This window comes from Fundulus heteroclitus, chromosome 6 (genome assembly GCF_011125445.2).
Source record: "Fundulus heteroclitus isolate FHET01 chromosome 6, MU-UCD_Fhet_4.1, whole genome shotgun sequence".
Taxonomy (NCBI): domain Eukaryota; kingdom Metazoa; phylum Chordata; class Actinopteri; order Cyprinodontiformes; family Fundulidae; genus Fundulus; species Fundulus heteroclitus.
In genome coordinates, this window is record NC_046366.1 from 27,366,596 (window position 1) to 27,383,206 (window position 16,611).

General features: G+C 37.8%; 1 protein-coding gene and 1 long non-coding RNA gene across 2 annotated transcripts; one reads left to right on the forward strand and one right to left on the reverse strand.

Moving 5' to 3' along the window:
- Positions 1 to 1,481: 1,481 nt before the first annotated feature.
- Positions 1,482 to 7,719, reverse strand: LOC118563476. Its single transcript, XM_036138462.1, has 10 exons — positions 6,457 to 7,719; positions 6,154 to 6,244; positions 5,122 to 5,240; positions 4,647 to 5,030; positions 4,360 to 4,564; positions 4,019 to 4,156; positions 3,543 to 3,760; positions 3,292 to 3,445; positions 3,111 to 3,220; positions 1,482 to 2,567 (listed from the first exon to the last, which is right to left on the reverse strand). Exons 2-10 carry the CDS (start codon positions 6,218 to 6,220, stop codon positions 2,256 to 2,258), a joined length of 1,707 nt encoding a protein of 568 aa, XP_035994355.1. The 5' UTR covers positions 6,221 to 6,244; positions 6,457 to 7,719; the 3' UTR covers positions 1,482 to 2,255.
- Positions 7,720 to 12,016: 4,297 nt separating this feature from the next.
- Positions 12,017 to 16,408, forward strand: LOC118563477. The gene is made up of 2 exons (XR_004931242.1): positions 12,017 to 12,403; positions 16,161 to 16,408. It is a non-coding gene; the product is annotated as an uncharacterized LOC118563477 (long non-coding RNA).
- The last annotated feature ends 203 nt before the right edge of the window (positions 16,409 to 16,611 follow it).

Here is a 16,611-nt window from a genome sequence, read left to right on the forward strand (position 1 = left end):
AAACTCCATGCAGAAAGAGCCCAGACCAGGATCTGGACCAAGGACCTTCTTGCTAGGGCAACAGCATACAGCTCTGTCATCATGCAAGTTTATTAGTTACTTAATGTAGTTATTATTATTACCGCTATCATTTAAAAAAACTCAAATCAACAGATATTCAGCACTTCAAACACTAAAGCACTTGTTGACGTGTAGTTTTGAACATCTTCATGTTATCTTCAGTATTGTGCAGATTGCTGACTGTTCCCATTTCACAAAAAATCCTCGGTAACAAGTGAGGAAAATGAAAATATAAGCTTTACTTTCCTTTTTTAAAACAAACCTTATTATGCCTGTTTACTTGCATCTCAGTTTTCTGTATTATGGTTTCGTTTAATGAACTATTACATGTAAAGATGCTCAATGGCTGACTTATGCAGATGATGCTGTAATATTTTACTTCAAAGACTCCACAGCAGGAAGCAGAGATGCTGAACAGGCAAATGGTGATCTAAGTAGAATTTTCCGTATTTCAGTTGCACCAAAAAACAGTCTTAATGTGTTTTATTATTATTATTTATAAATCAGACCAGACTTTAACAGCACTACCAGAGACTGGGCCTGTGACTTGACCTTTAGTCAAAGGTAGCTTTTACACAAAAGCATTTCTGATTGTATGTTCCATCCCTGGTCAAATATAAGATGCCAACTCTGTCAGATGTAAGTTAGAAAGTCAATCCAATCTGAAATTTGTAAAAGGAAGTATAAAGTACATGTTAAATGAATTAAATGATGCTTAATCAGGCCTTCACTCGAATGACTGACCACAGCTGAAAAGAAGCATCCCCACACTGCAAAAAAGGGGTGTCTGAAAACAAGATAAAAACACTAAATTTGAGGTAAAATGTACTCAAAACAAGTGAAATTATCTGTCCATGCAGCAAGATAATTTCACTTGACAAGATTTCTTGAATTAAGATAATTAAATCTAGAAATAAGCATGTCTAAAGAGGTATTTGGAAGGCTTAACATAAGCTGAAAATGCTGGTTTTAAGATCAGATTACTTATAATTGTACTTCATACAGCCTCAAAATAAGTGAATTATACCAAATATAAGCATAGAATGCTGGTTTTAAGTCTAGATTACTTAAAAATAAACTTTTTACAGCCTCAAAATAAGTGAATTATATTAAATATAAGCATAGAATGCTGGTTTTAAGTCTAGATTACTTAAAATTAAACTTTTTACAGCCTCAGAATAAGTTAAATATACTAAATATAAGCATAAAATGCTGTTTTTAAGACTAGATTACTTAAATGTAAACTTATTACAGCCTCAAAATGAGTGAAATATACAAAATATAAGCAATTACATATTTTGTTATCTTACTTTTAGCAAATTAAGCTTAAGATTAGTAAAATAAATATATCAAATTTAGAAAAAAATACTAGTGAATTAGTGAAGAATGACTTAAGCGCTGTCTTAATGCAAGCTGGTTTATCTTGAAACAAGGCTTATTGCATCTTTAAACCTTAAAATCTAGCCTGTGCTTATTTTTAGAATAATGGTGCAGACCAGAATGGCTTATAAGACATTTATTTAACATCAGCAAGTATAGGTTGCTATACATTTGAATAATTTTCCATAAAAAAAAAAAAAAAACAATTAAAAGCAAAAGAGCAAAAAACAAAACAAAAACACTTCTTAGCCCTCTCAGTTATGGATTTTTCATTGACCATTTTAAATGCAGGCCTCAATGAGGTAATAACTCAGTATTCTGTAAGCTTGTGCAACACCAAACTATTGTAGGCACAGTTAACAATAATATGAAATACAGGCCTTAATGAGGTAATAACTCAGTGATTTAAGCTTGTGCAACACCAAAAATTATTGACACAGCTAACAATAGTATGAAATACAGGCCTTAATGAGGTAATAACTCAGTGATTTAAGCTTGTGCAACACCAAAAATTATTGACACAGCTAACAATAGTATGAAATACAGGCCTTAATGAGGTAATAACTCAGTGATTTAAGCTTGTGCAACACCAAAAATTATTGACACAGCTAACAATAATATGAAATACAGGCCTTAATGAGGTAATAACTCAGTGATTTAAGCTTGTGCAACACCAAAAATTATTGACACAGCTAACAATAATATGTAATACAGGCCTCAATGAGGTAATAACTCAGTGTTCTGTATAAGCTTGTGCAACACCAAACTATTGTAGGCACAGCTAACAATAAGAACTGACATGACAAAATACTCAGCTACTTCTCAATGAAAGACTTCCAATCAGCCATTGCTTTCTTGTAAGCACTAGTGGCATCTTGATCGTGGATTGTGTCACCAATTACCTCTGTTTGAATAACTGACAGGAGAGTTGCAACACATTTCGGATATCTTAAGTGCAAAGTGTAGTAATATGCCATTAACACCAACATCCCGTCTGAGAAATCTTCCTGAGGGAGGGTGGTCACAGGTACGTTACCCACAGCCACGATGGTGGTTGATCCATCAGAAAGCAGAACTGGGGAGGAGAGAGGACGCTTCTCCAGGTACAGGGTAGGGTCTTCGCCTGACTGAAACAGAATAAAAAGAACAATGTGTAGAGTGAGAACACATACAAATTTATTGAAAGTCAGTTGTATGTTCAATATAGAAATTATTTTTAGATTAAATGTTCAGGTTGCAACCAATGACAAGCACTCTTAAAATAGTCATTATTAAAAACACTGATAAAAAATATTGATTTATCACACTGGAAGAAATAATCATAAACTACTTCAAAATGGGACAGGGGGGGACATGTGTTTAAAAAACATTTGTTTGACAGATGAAGGTGTAGGAATTTAGGATGGATTCAAAATTGATACTAGCTGATGCAAGGTGGTATATTTTTAATGTTTCTGGGATGAATGAATGGATTAATTAATCAAAGGTTTTGAAACATTTCTTGGGATTCTTTTCTGTGAACAACCTTTGAGGGACACTAGGGGCACTTATGTCTTCCCCTTCTTGCAAAAAGTAGGTAATATCTGTGATTGTGAACTTAAGGTGTATTGTTATGTGAATGTGAAAAAATAAGAGGACAGTAAGGAATCAACACACAAAAATGTTTTTACCTTCAGGACATGAAGAAGTGCCTCACAGCTATTTCCAAGCTTCTTTGGTGGTGAAGTTGGTGAGGGGAAAAGGGATGGGAGTGCATTGAAGATGGCAAGCGTGAACTCCACTAAAGAATAGAAAAATTGGTCTGAATATGGTATAAATCAAAAAACATTTGCATATGGAACAGCAACTTACCTCCACGGACATCCAATGGAAAAGGGGGTTTCAGGGCTTTCTTCCACACACCATAGAACTGCACCTTGGCACAAAAGTCTGCCCATCTTCCTTTCACTTCCTCGATGTATCTGCTGTTGGTGCCACCTACTATGCGCCGCAGCTCATCCATTGCCTAAAACATTGTGCACAGTTATTCAACCATTGGACATTTAGAACACAGGTCGATAGACAGTAATTCAAGTGCAAGTAGTGAAAAAACAACAACATACATTTCGAACATCTCTAAAGCATGGATATGCCTCAAAGATTTTTGCAGGTCGGTCTTCTTCCCTTGTAACATCTGCATCAATGAATGCCCGTCTGGCCTTAAACTCAAGGTCTAAAACTTGAGCAACATCGCTTTGATTGGGTTTTGCATTTGGCTTATTGTACATGTTGCTCAAGGTTTTATAGTGCCTAGCCTGCATCTTCAGACTGTCCTGGGCGACTGAAATGGCAAAAAACAGAGCAGACATTTCAATGTAAACACAACTTTATTGCATTATTATGCTGGTCGAAATAAGGTAAATGCAATCATTTTATGTTGTTTATATGCACAATGGGAGTTGTCTGAAAAAAGTGTTTCCATTAACATCCACAATCTAAGGAAATTTAAATTGAATCTTCAACAGTTTAGACTCTTGATTTGCCACTCTGAAAGACATTATCATAGATAAGGCTGAGAGGTGTGCTGAGGTGGGCTTACCAACATCATCCTTTGCAGGCGTGGTTGGTGAAGCGATCACAGTCCTGAGTGAGGAGCCTGAGGCTGATGCAGATGGCAGCAGCGAGGTTTTGGTCTTTGGCTTTCTTGGCACAGAGGGGGGTCGTTGTGCTGGGGATGCTTTTTCGGGAAATTATGAAAAAAAATCGCAACACAATTAAAAGCATGATAACAAGCAAAACAGGCAGATAAACACAGTGCATGGCTAGCCATGGCTCAACAAATACGGACAGCTATAGTTTCATTACATGATCAGACAATTTCTAGACAAAAAACAAGTTGTATGATAGCACCCCTTAATTTTTTGCCCACAATTTGCACACCTGCACTGGAGTTGTCCTCGCTAAGGTCATCATTGCTCTCAAGAAGTACGGTGTTATCACTCGAGTTGCTTGTCCAATCCGTCTCTTGGTTGTCTGCACTGAAGAGAGCTGTCTTTGCCACTCCTCTTTGTGGTACAGAGCCTTGCCTCTTCCGTGGGGATCTCATATTTTGGAGTCGCTTGTACATTTTGGCGTAGATGGTCAGCTGTGGTAAAAGAATGTTAGATACGTTGTTTGTCTTGTTGCTGACCTGCCCACAGTTTTGGTTTAGATAAAAAAATACTTACATATGGCATGTTTGGATCATCATCCCGTAACATTGGGTAATAGTCTACAATCTTCTGTGACATGGCTCTCATTTCCAATTTTGACGGGTATCTGACTTCTTTCCCCATGGGACTAGCACGCAGGATAGCAACCATACTGGTTATTGTGTTCCTTATGAGTCTGCAACATAGCTCCTTGGACATTGTGTAATTTTTTTCCTTTCCATTGCAGAGCAGTGCAAAATATTGACTACGCACCATGTCTAACTCCGAATCAGTGTACACCACATACTCTGGAGGGTCTGGCATTTTCATTTTTTTCTCAGCAGATATGGGGGTTGAGGTTTGAGGCTGGCATGGTGGCATGGCACAATTGTTGGCATCTTGGTCCGTGGTATTTTCAAACTATTAGGATTGTGTAGAATGAGAACAAAATGCATTAGAACCATTACAATTCATATTTTACTAATATTTACTCATTCCATTTTGTGTTTACATTTTCACTGATGACATTCCAAAGTTTCTTTCTTTTGAGGAAATTCTGTGGGCCAGGAAAAAGATCCCTCAGGTCATCCCGGCTAAGGCCTTTCAAAGCTTCCTCATCAACACTGGCAGCTGTGAGATATATGACAAATATCTATCGTTAGATAAAGCAGTAGCAAGCTACAGAACCAATCAATTTATTTAATAAGGCTATACACTGCAGCTAGAAGGTAGTGAAGAACCAGAGGCGGAGGGCATTTTTGATTAAATTGATTGTAAAAACACTCCACATATTTTGTCATGTATTGAATCCAAGCTTACAAATGAGGTATAATTTTTTTTTTTTGGGGGGGGGGGGGGGCGTGCGCCAAGCCGGTTATATATATATATATATATATATATATATAGATATAGATATATATATATATATATAGTATATATATATATATATATATATATATATACACACACATATACATATATATATATATATATATATATATATACACACATATACATATATATATATATATATATATACACACATATACATATATATATATATATATATGTGTGTGTGTGTGTATATTTATTGCAGCACAGGAACGAGGCATCTTCTCTGATCCACGTTCACAAAACAGAACTCAACTTTTTTCTGCCACATACAATATGGCGGTGACGTTGACGTGCGAACCTGCGCCCTATGACGCGTCTACGTATATATGTCTGTGTCCTACCCGACCACGAGGCGTCTAGGTATACATGTCTGTGGGGTTGGGGGGAAGGATAACGTTCCCGCCGGCGGGACACTACTGACCGCGTGTTTTTAAAATGTGGGATTTGTATTTCACAATCATATATTTTGCTTTAGAATTCGGACTCTTACTAAAATGTTTCATCCTAAATTCGTTAAGCAAATGAAGGTTGAGGGAAAAACCCAGCAAGCAAAAAAATTTGGGATTTCAAATAATGTATTCAGTTATTAATAAAGTACACTCTATAAATAGCATAAATACATCAGATATAAACTCTATTCATGACTTACCCTCCAACACCGATAGAGTGGCATCGTCAAAGGTATCCATCCTAGATTTATCAGCTCCCTGAAGCATTAACAGGCGGTACTGTAGAACTACCTGGGAAAACCCATAGGCAAACAGAGCTCGTTAGCTAGCGGGTAGCGTGTAAAAGTGCACATTAGCTAACAATTAGCTAGCTTGCTAAGCATATACCGACATATGGACAACGCATGTTCTTCTTCTGCTTCTTGGCAGATTTTGTAATACCACCACAACAACCAATATGATTTTGGCAAGTAATATTTACCAATTCAATACAGTTTACTGACCTTGAGCCGCTGTTCTTGCACTTCTTCTAATGTGACGCACCCAAATCTTTCAGTTACTCAAGCGGAGATTCGCGATCACTGACGTCATTGAGGTGGGACCGTTGGAGGAACTGAGGATGCGCAGAAATGATCGAATGTAAACATGAACTTGTTAGCAAAATATTAGTAAAACAAAACATCTATCATCATACAATGAATTGGGTCGCATTTATAATTAGAGAAATGTATTGTTAAAATAATAACAAATTATTCCATGAGTGCCCCCCTCCCCATCCACCTCAGCGTCATTAGCCCGCGACAACGACGGTACATCATGGCGGCGTGGAGATGTATGATATGTTTCGTCTTTGTTGCTTTAAGTCTTAAAGTACTCCTTAGCCACATTAATAAAAGTCACAGTCGCAGCTCGGATTTTTGGGTTTACTGTGGTATTGACGGATGTGAACAGGATTTTAGAGTTTTTAACTCTTTTTTTCGCCACATTAAACGGACGCACCTTCAGTATTTGAGGACTGGATGCCCACCAAGCGGATGGAGTACGACGCCTTCTTCTCAGTCTTTGGGACAGGAAACATTTGGTGTTTCGGTGTTTGCCAGCTGTAGCACTCCTGCAGCGGCCAGCACTGTGGCTGTCCCACCTGATGCCTCTCTACCTGAACCGACACCGCAGCAGCCTGACGCTGACGGCCGCCTTGAGTCAGTAAGTTTCCTCAATTCAATTTATTTTGACCTTTGAGGGCTTATCGTGCCAATTAGGTTGCTCTCTGTGTGATGCTTTCGTTAAGTAATTTAATATTTTTGTCCTACATATAACGATATATTAAAATGGTGCCCTCATTGAATCCACACTGCGAGTGTGCGCGTTAATCATGCGTGATGCACAGTTTCTCTTTCATAGGCCTATGATTGTCTCCATGAATGCTAAGTTAGTTATCGTTCTAATACGACGTTTTACAAGGTAAAACAGGCAACAATACTTGCACTACAATTCAAGAAATTAATTATGTGCTCTTTGCACACGAGAATAAACATACAAAAAAAAAACATTTAATTCCTCTTACCTTAGACGACAGAGCTGCTCAGGTCCCAGACCAGTGAAGCGAATGTGAGATTAAAATTGTCTTTCTTCTCTCGTGCGTCCTCTCAAAAAATCCATTTCAAATCAATTGCAACTTTGACTGTGTCCATGTACTCCCTCTTAATACATTACAACTCATTTTATAAAGGAAGAAGCTGTTGCTGTGACATCCAGAACCAGACCTGATATTGCTAGATTTGCAGCGGCATTCGCCATCAGTGTCCGGGAACAGTGCCACTTGTCACAGGTAAATTTATCTTCATGGGCAAATGCTTTAATGGTACTATTAATATCATATTTGTGAATAATTACTTGAAACAATATTAAAATATATATATAAATTAGGATTTATTTCAATATTTTAATGTAAAATATGGGCCTGTGATCAATAATTATATGGGTGAAAAAATAATTTACATTTTAAATATTTTCCCAGAGAACTGTCAACAGTGTCATCTCAGGGGTGCAACAGTACCAAGCTGCCCTCATTGACACGCTAAGGGAGAGAATCAGAAGGGTGTTTGAAGAGAATGCAAACACAACTGCTCAGCTCCAAGGTGAGGCTTTGGCTACGTTTGATGCGTTCATGGATCCTTTCTCAACCACAGCATATGGACAGAATAAAACCATCCGGGAACTATTCAATCCAGTCAACCCAGAGGAAGTTGTGGTGTCCCAGAAGATTTGTTGGGTAAAGCGTGGTCTTTCAAGGGTCATGGCCTTAAGAGGCAAAAGTTTTTACTATGTACCACTCATTCAAAGTCTTAAGCAGTTACTGACCAATCCCAGAATCTTCACCATGTTAACCACTGTACCACAAAGAAGTGAGGGATTCTTGTATGATTTTACTGATGGAGCCCTTTTTACATCCCATCCATTATATTCTCAAAGGCCAAATGCATTGCAAATACTTTTGTACACCGATGAAATTGAAATATGTAACCCTTTAGGCCCCCATGCCTCTGCAAATAAATTACTGATGTTTTATTATAGTTTAGGGAATATAGATCCAAAATTTAGGTCGAAGTTGGCTGCAATAAGACTCCTTGCTATAGCCAAGGCAAACGATATTTCTCAGTGGGGTGTTGATGTTATACTAAAAAGAATCCTAAAAGATCTGACACTTCTGTACAATGGTGTTTGGGTTGACACCCCAAATGGTGAAATTGAGTTGTTTGGTGCTGTGATAGCCATATGTGGAGACACACTTGCCCAACATGATATTGCTGGATTTAAACAAGGTGTTGGTTTTGCTTATAGCAAATGTAGACATTGTGAATGCTCCTTTGAGGATATGCAAAGTATTTTTGAGGAGAATAGGTTTGCTGAAAGAACTTTGGAAAAGCACATTAGGCAGTGTGTTGAAATTGATAAGGCAAGCACAGAAACATTGAAAGCATCCCTCAAAAGCACTTATGGGATTAACAGAAGAAGCAAACTAGTTGATGTTCCAGCATTTGATCTGATCAAACAAACACCACAGGATATAATGCATGTCATTTTTGAAGGTGTTGCACCAATGGAAATAAAGCTTGTATTAAAAAACCTGATTCTGTCAGGACAGATAGAATTAGATGAGATTAACTCAGCTATTCTAAATTTTCCTTACTCACCTCTAGACATACGAGATAAGCCATGTCCTATTAGTGTCAGTACTTTAGCTGCTAATGACAATAAATTAAAGCAGTCATGTGGACAAATGTTGATACTTTTAAAAATCCTACCTTTTCTTTTGAATGATATGGACAACGAGTATGTCAAATTTATTCTCAAGTTAATTGAGATTGTTCAAATTGTCCTTGCTCCTGTTATTTCTTTAGAAACTGTATTACGGCTCAGACGCATGATTGAGCAACATCTGCATCATTTCAAAGAACTTTTTTCTGAAGCCAATGTATTACCCAAGCAACATTACATGTTACATCTACCAAGCCAAATCATATCTCTTGGTCCATTAATTAGAAGTATGTGTATGCGATTTGAAGCTAAGCACAGTTATTTTAAGCAGTGGGCTTCTAAGTTAAATTTCAAAAATGTCTGTAAATCGCTTGCAAACCATAATCAGTTCCTTGAATGTTGTGAAAATGAAATAGGCATTGAGCATCCAATTTTTGCTAGTGAAAGAGAATCGGGGCCTGTCTCAGCTGTCAAAAATATTGATTATGTTAAGAGAAAAGTTAAAGATTTTCTAGGCGTAGAGGTCATGCAATCTGTTGTCTCGGTGAAATGGTACATCCTCAATGGCAATAAGTACATTAGTGGGAAATCTATGATTATTGTAGATGTAGATGGTGCTTTCCCAGTGTTCGGACTGATAAAAGATATATTTGTGATTGATTCCTCTTATGTTGCTTTTGAGTATCAGCGTTATGAGACACTGAATTTGAGTCCAGAATTGCTGGCATATGAGGTGGCAGTTCCCAATGTTGCCCAGGCTACAGAATTTGTACATGAACTCATTGACTGTATTTCCTATTTTTCAGTTAGTTTCAAGGAAAATATGTTTGTGCCAATAAAATATAGTCTTTGTGATATTATTGCCCACAGAAGTAGACATTAAAATGGAGGAATGATAGGGATGCATTGATGTATTGGGTGATCAAGTTTGCCTGTTTCCTGTTTTGTGTTTCTTGTGCCTGTTTAACATTGGTCATCAAAAAAGATAAGATTTCTTTGTGATCGATTCCTCTTATGTTGCTTTTGAGTACCAGTGTTATGAAACACTGAATTTGAGTCCAGAATTGTGACTTTGTGATATTATTGCCCACAGACATTAATTTGGAGCAACAATGTATTGGGTGATCAAGTTTGCCTGTTTCCTGTTTTGTGTTTCCTGGGCCTGTTAACAAACATTGGTCATTAAACAATTCCATGGACTGTATGGTGAGTTGTGGTGAAGGCTGTATAATTCATCCTGACATTGTCGGAACATACTTGAAGTCAGAGCAAATAAACTCTGTTTTTTCAGATGCTTTTTGTGTGACTCTTGAATCAAGCAACTTGAGTTTGTTACTGAATCTTAAAACAAGCTTTATTTTGATGAGAATTTGGGGGAGAAATGTAAAAGATCTTATTTTAACAGTTATTTACCTCATTTTAAGATTTCATGCCTATTTGAGACAAAAAAGATAAGGTTGTGCTTGATTTGAGATTATAGTGTAAAGTTGAACACTTAAAATAAGAAATTCACTCTTAAAACAAGATAAATTATCTAACACTTCTAAATCTAAGTTTTTTTATCTTGATAAGATTCAAATAATTTGCAGTGCACATCATGATGCTGCCACCATGTTTCTTAGATGGTGTGTTCAGGGTCATGTGCTGTGTTCGTTTTTCAGACTCATATAGCCTTTTACATGTAGAAGAGAACGCCTTCTTCCACACGTTAGCCGTGTCATCTACATGCGTTGCGTGCTGTATTTCTAGGTTTTCATGAAGTTGGATGTCCACAAATGTTCTCAAACAAACCTCTGAGGCCTCTACAGAACAGCTAGAGGTAAAAAGTGGATTTTTATTACTATACCTATTTAGAAATAAAGTGACTTCTGATGGCAGCTGCCCTCACTGGATTCTATTTAACGGTGGCCAGGGATAAAGTAGAGTAAAAAAAAAAAATTAGATCTGCAACATCATTCTACTTTGTACTTGTTAAACTGTGACAACCAAAATGATATTCCTCCTCTTTAGAATCGTGCACTTTGTGTTAATTAATGGCTTTTAATATCTTTGGTAAAAGTGACAAAGAATATCCCAATGTTTTCTACTATAGATATAATAACAAATGCAGATTCTAGCAGTTTTTTCTTTTTTTCATGGAACAATTGCGTTCGATTACCACATCAGAATGACACTGCAAGTATTATAAGATTTTGTGATTTTTTTTTTCTTCTTTAAGTTGGAAACTATGTGCCATTTTCAGTATTATTTTTCACAAATGTCATAATCTTATACAAATGAATCTATCCCCCTTTTTCTTTTTTTTATGTTCAAAGGTTTGTTTTTCCTTATTTTAAAACCTAAAAATAAAAATAAATGGTGGTTCTTTAAATATGAAAAGACATTTCCGATAGTAGATATTTAGCAAAATGGTAAATTGCTGATTTTTTAAAAGTTCAAGGGACATTGGTGAGTCTGAATTAGTTTTAATTAGCTTGATTGAGGGCCGTAAATTGCTCTTTGCAAAGGTTACAGACCTCTGGTCTAGCACATTTAATCCCAATAAAATACACTGAGGTTTATGGTTGTAATACGATAAAAAGGGGTTCTGAATATTGTTGCAATACCACATATGCCATTTTAATTTTGCAGGTGTTCATGAACACAAGGAGGAAGACAAAAGATTGTAAATAAAAAAAACATTCCTCAGGATTATCTCACCAACCAACAGGTGGAGACTGAGACAAACAAAGCTCCATGTCAGATCAGCTAGACTTGTGAGACTGTAAAAAAAGCTCCTTGTGTGATCCATCATTTGAGTAGCTTATAATTTATTTAGTTTATATCCCCCCCTCTTGGTGTATTCCTTTATCGCTGCTTTGTTTTATAGCAACGTACTTCATGTACACCTAGGATTTTATGACATGCAGTAGAAATAAATTGTAGTTTTTTTTATTGCTTAGAGCCGAATATCACAGGCCACAAGAGTAAATGACTCCCTTAAAAACTGGATTATATGAGGAAAATTCACAAGGATACTGTAATGATAATATGAGCAGACACGCAGTATATAGAAATGTATTTTATTTTACTAAAAGAAATTAAACCGGTTCAAATTTATCAAACCTTTTTTCTTGCTTGCCTGAGGTTTGGCCAGTAGGTGTCCCCATGCACCCATCTGTAGCCCCCAGGAATGTTTCCAGACCTTCAGAGGTGTGTGAGCGCTGAAGCAGCTGTCTTCTGCCCCCTTAGAAAAAAAAACCTTCTAATCGCAGCTTATTTCCATCGCGTGTCTTTGTTCCGCTCGTCTGATGCCTTGATGCCTGAACTCCGCTTTGTCAAACACCTCGACCAGCTCACACACACACCGTCCCTGGTTATCCGAGCCAACTTTGTACTTGATTAAGACTGTTAAAAAAACAACACATCCTAATATAGCTGAGACTTAAACCAAAACCGCAGGCATGCAACCAGACAATAGGATCTCCTGCTCCAATTAGTGGGTTGAATCCAAATGCAGACAATGGAATTCATGGCAGGCAGGGGGAGATTATGAGAGTTTTGTTTTGACTCCACTCTTAAGGTGTCAATCATTCCTCAGTGGTTCGTTCCACCAACTTTAATGTCTCTCTGGTGGGTTTTGGTGGCAAAACTCTTGCAATATTTATTTTCCCTCTCAAAATCCTGAAAAGTCGAGCAGCTTTCCCCTCCCTGTGCGTGATCAAACCCCCCGCTCCCCATGTCGCATCCTGGATCATTACTTCTTAATCTCAGACATGTCCAGTAAGACCTGACTGTTTTGCCTCCACACACACTTCCCAGCAAGCGGACACGGGAAATCACTGCAGTCAGCAATAAGGGAGCTGTTCTGAATGACATTAGATGCTAGAGGGAAAGGGAAGTGGATCTCGGAATCACTGTAACAACACACACATGGATTGCCTTGTAAAAATATTCATATCCATTAACATTATTTTTACACAAAAACAAATTCTGTATTTTGTTGGGATTTTATGTAACAGGCTAACACAAAGTCATAGTAGCAAATAGATGCATGGTTTTAAGAAATTATTACTCTTTAAAAATCAAAAACTTCATGAATAAATGTGGCATGCATATGTGTTCACCACACCATTTGCTCTGATACTTCTAGCAGCCTACCGTCCTCTGGTAACTCTGGAAGAGCTGCCAAGATCCACGGCTCAGGTTTAGGATCTGTTCACAAGACACCAATTATTTTTGGCACTCCACAAGCCTAGTATGTATGAACGAGATACAAAACTGTTGAATTATTGAAAGCAAGTCAGACGAAGTGTCGTTTAATGTTTGGCACAAGCCATGTGGAGTGTTGTGCTACTACGCACTGTTTTAAGTTATTTAATGTTTAATAAATAACTCTGCGTCTGTTAGGTGTTGTCCGGTAAATATCAGCCCAAACAGTTGATATTAAGACATTAATTAATAGGATGATTCAAGCACTGGTGTTCTCTTAACAGCAAACTCTGCACACATATAGAATAAATAAGCGACATCTTCTCTTCAAGTTCAAGAATTTATTAACAGAAATAAATGAATATTAAGAAAACACCACTATAGTAGCTGTTTATCTGAATTAACACTATATTTCAGTCAATAAATCCTCTCTACCAGTGTAGTGAAACTTAACTAAAACTACTAAACAAGGTAAAAAAAAAACTAAGAAACTATGTACACAGAGAAACAAAGGGACAACTAAAATGGTTGAAAACCATCATCAGAATGATTCAGTGAATCCTGGTTCACTGCGGATCAAAGTTAGAGAACCAAAGTTCATCTTACTTAATGTGGAATGAGATGAAATTAGCTTAACTAATTTAGAACCACATTTGGTATGTGTTTCAACCCATTCACAATGCAAATCCTGAGTTAAACAAAACATTATTTGATAAAAATAACATTTTAAAGAATGATCTGCTCAGTAAAAAGCTGCAGCCTTTAGAACATTTGATTTTATTAATGCAATTACTTCTCCGGAAAATGTTCAAGGCTCAAATTGGTAATTTAGGATTAAACCACCAAGTTAATAATGATCGCCCAGAAATGACGTGTCTGGGCTCTTCCTGTAGGCAATGTTTACATTATCTTGAGTTTAATCCTAACGCTACACAAGCACCATTAAATTTACATTAATCTTCCCTAATAATGTGATAATAATGCTCTTAGCACTATTGAACGATGGTTGAGTGAAACAAAAACAAGCATTATGTTTAAAACAAACCGTAGTTGCGCTTACTCGGTGGTAGCACTAATATTATCCAGGTAGCTAAGAGCGCTATGGTAGCAGACATATGGCGCAAATTTAAAAAGACCATAAGCTCTATTTAGTCGTAATGAGCGGACCGGAAAACACAAACCTTAATATCCCATCGGTGTATAACACCCTTGTGGAAATAATTTTTGTCATAACCGTAAAAACACTTTATCCTCAAGAGTCCACAGGCAAAGAGAAAGATAAGCCCGAGGGAGCTCGGCTTCATAGCAACGGCACCATTGGTTCTTTTGGTGCCTGTAAAAGTCTCGAATTTCTTTGTGGCTTACCATTTAGTCAGATATTTCCTCAAGGCTTGATTGCACAACAAGAGCAAACATTTTGAAGATGGATATCTGCTCAAACGGTACCAAGGTTGAACTTTTGGGCCTTTATGCAAAACGTTACGTAAAAGGAAGACTAATGTTCTGAACGGGACATCCTCGCCGTAAAACACGGTGGGCGGCACCATCATGCTGTGGGGATATTTTTCCCAAAATGGCACAGGAGGCTGCAGCAGATTTGAGATTGGGACGGAGGTTCATATTCCAGCGGGATAATGACCCTGATGATCTTCACAGATAAGCTCCATCCAACCTGATGGAGCTTTGGTTATTTTGAAAAAATAGAGATATGAGCAGACATTTAGGGCTCTGGCTGCATAGATCTGGTAGAGACATACACCCAACAAGATGTGCAAGTAAGTTCTGCAAACTATAAAATTTTGTGGTTTGATACATATGGAAGCCATTTATTTTTTGAGTTTTATAGGTTAAAAAAAAAACATTAAATAAACTTAAATCCACATATAATTTGTCTTCCACTTGACTATCTTAAGCTACTTTCTCTTGATCTATCAAAAAACGCACTGTAATAGGAGCACTCCCGTCATGCTTAAACACACCCTCTCTCAGAAAATGATGCTGACCGAGAATAGGTCACACTGCTGATACTGCCATGTTCCAGTTGGGGATTATCGTGCTCGCAGATAGGCCCAAAATAAATATCCCACCCTGCAGGAACAACAGGTGCTCGACGAGATTGTTGCACTTTAATAAAAGGCTTACGCAAGATTCAGACAAATATCACATTAAGCTGTTTTAGACAAGCTGGCATTTTCCTGCTTCATCCCGTGCGGCATGAAAATGTTCTCTTTCCACTCTCGCTTTAAATCTCGGAGAATGTCATGTGCATCGAGAGGCAGATGTTGTCAAGGTGGCAGCGTTGTGTGTAATGTCACCAGATCAGCATTCCTGTCACGAAACTCTAGAGGGTGTGGTGAAAGGACGGGGAAAAAAAAAAAAACAGAATAAAAGTTTCCCTTTTTTATTTTCAGTCTGCAATGAACATGCAGCTGGAGCTTGTGCCTCTGAACTCGGGGGTGGATGGCACCGGCGCCAGCTACTTTCAACTCGCTGTGAAAGCACCCCTGGCTCTGTTAGTATGCCAGCCTGAGCACCAGTCAGCCACATCCTCCAGCTGGGCCGGTGCCACCATTGGGCACCTGGACCCGCTCACAAACGTCATGAAACAGAATGTATATTTAAGTTGGAGGCAGGCAGCGCACAACATCAAGTCTGTAGTTGCCTGGAGGGTGCGCGCACCTGTGTTTCACCCATCTTATATGCAGACTTTCATCACTGTATTGGGCTTTTTAAAAACTTTTTTTTTTTTTTTTTACAGACAGATTCCCTCTTCAGGCAGTGCCTCAAACACTGGAGCGTGTCCAGAGTCGCCCAGGCCTGAAAGACAGCCATCATTATCCAACTCTCACAAGGTGTCATTGTAGGCATCCTGTGATTACCATATCAGCACCACATGAAACATTTATGGCTTGCTGGCAGTGATGCTCTGGCAGGCATCCTAATTTCTCCAACAGGGCTTGTCAAGTTCTATTGTTTAAAGTTCTGGTGGCATGAGCAGAAAAAAAACCAAAACAGAACGTCTGGCCCTGAAATCTCTGTCACGTCTAGTCTAAAACTCGGCTTGATAATGCTGTTTTCTCTGCAGCACCTGTAACCCGCAACCACACAACATTTCAAGCAGACTTGAAATGCATTTTTCATGACGGGGATCGCTTAATGTTTTTTATTAGTCTCCTGCCTTTTACTAGTAATTAAGTGTGTGATTGGTT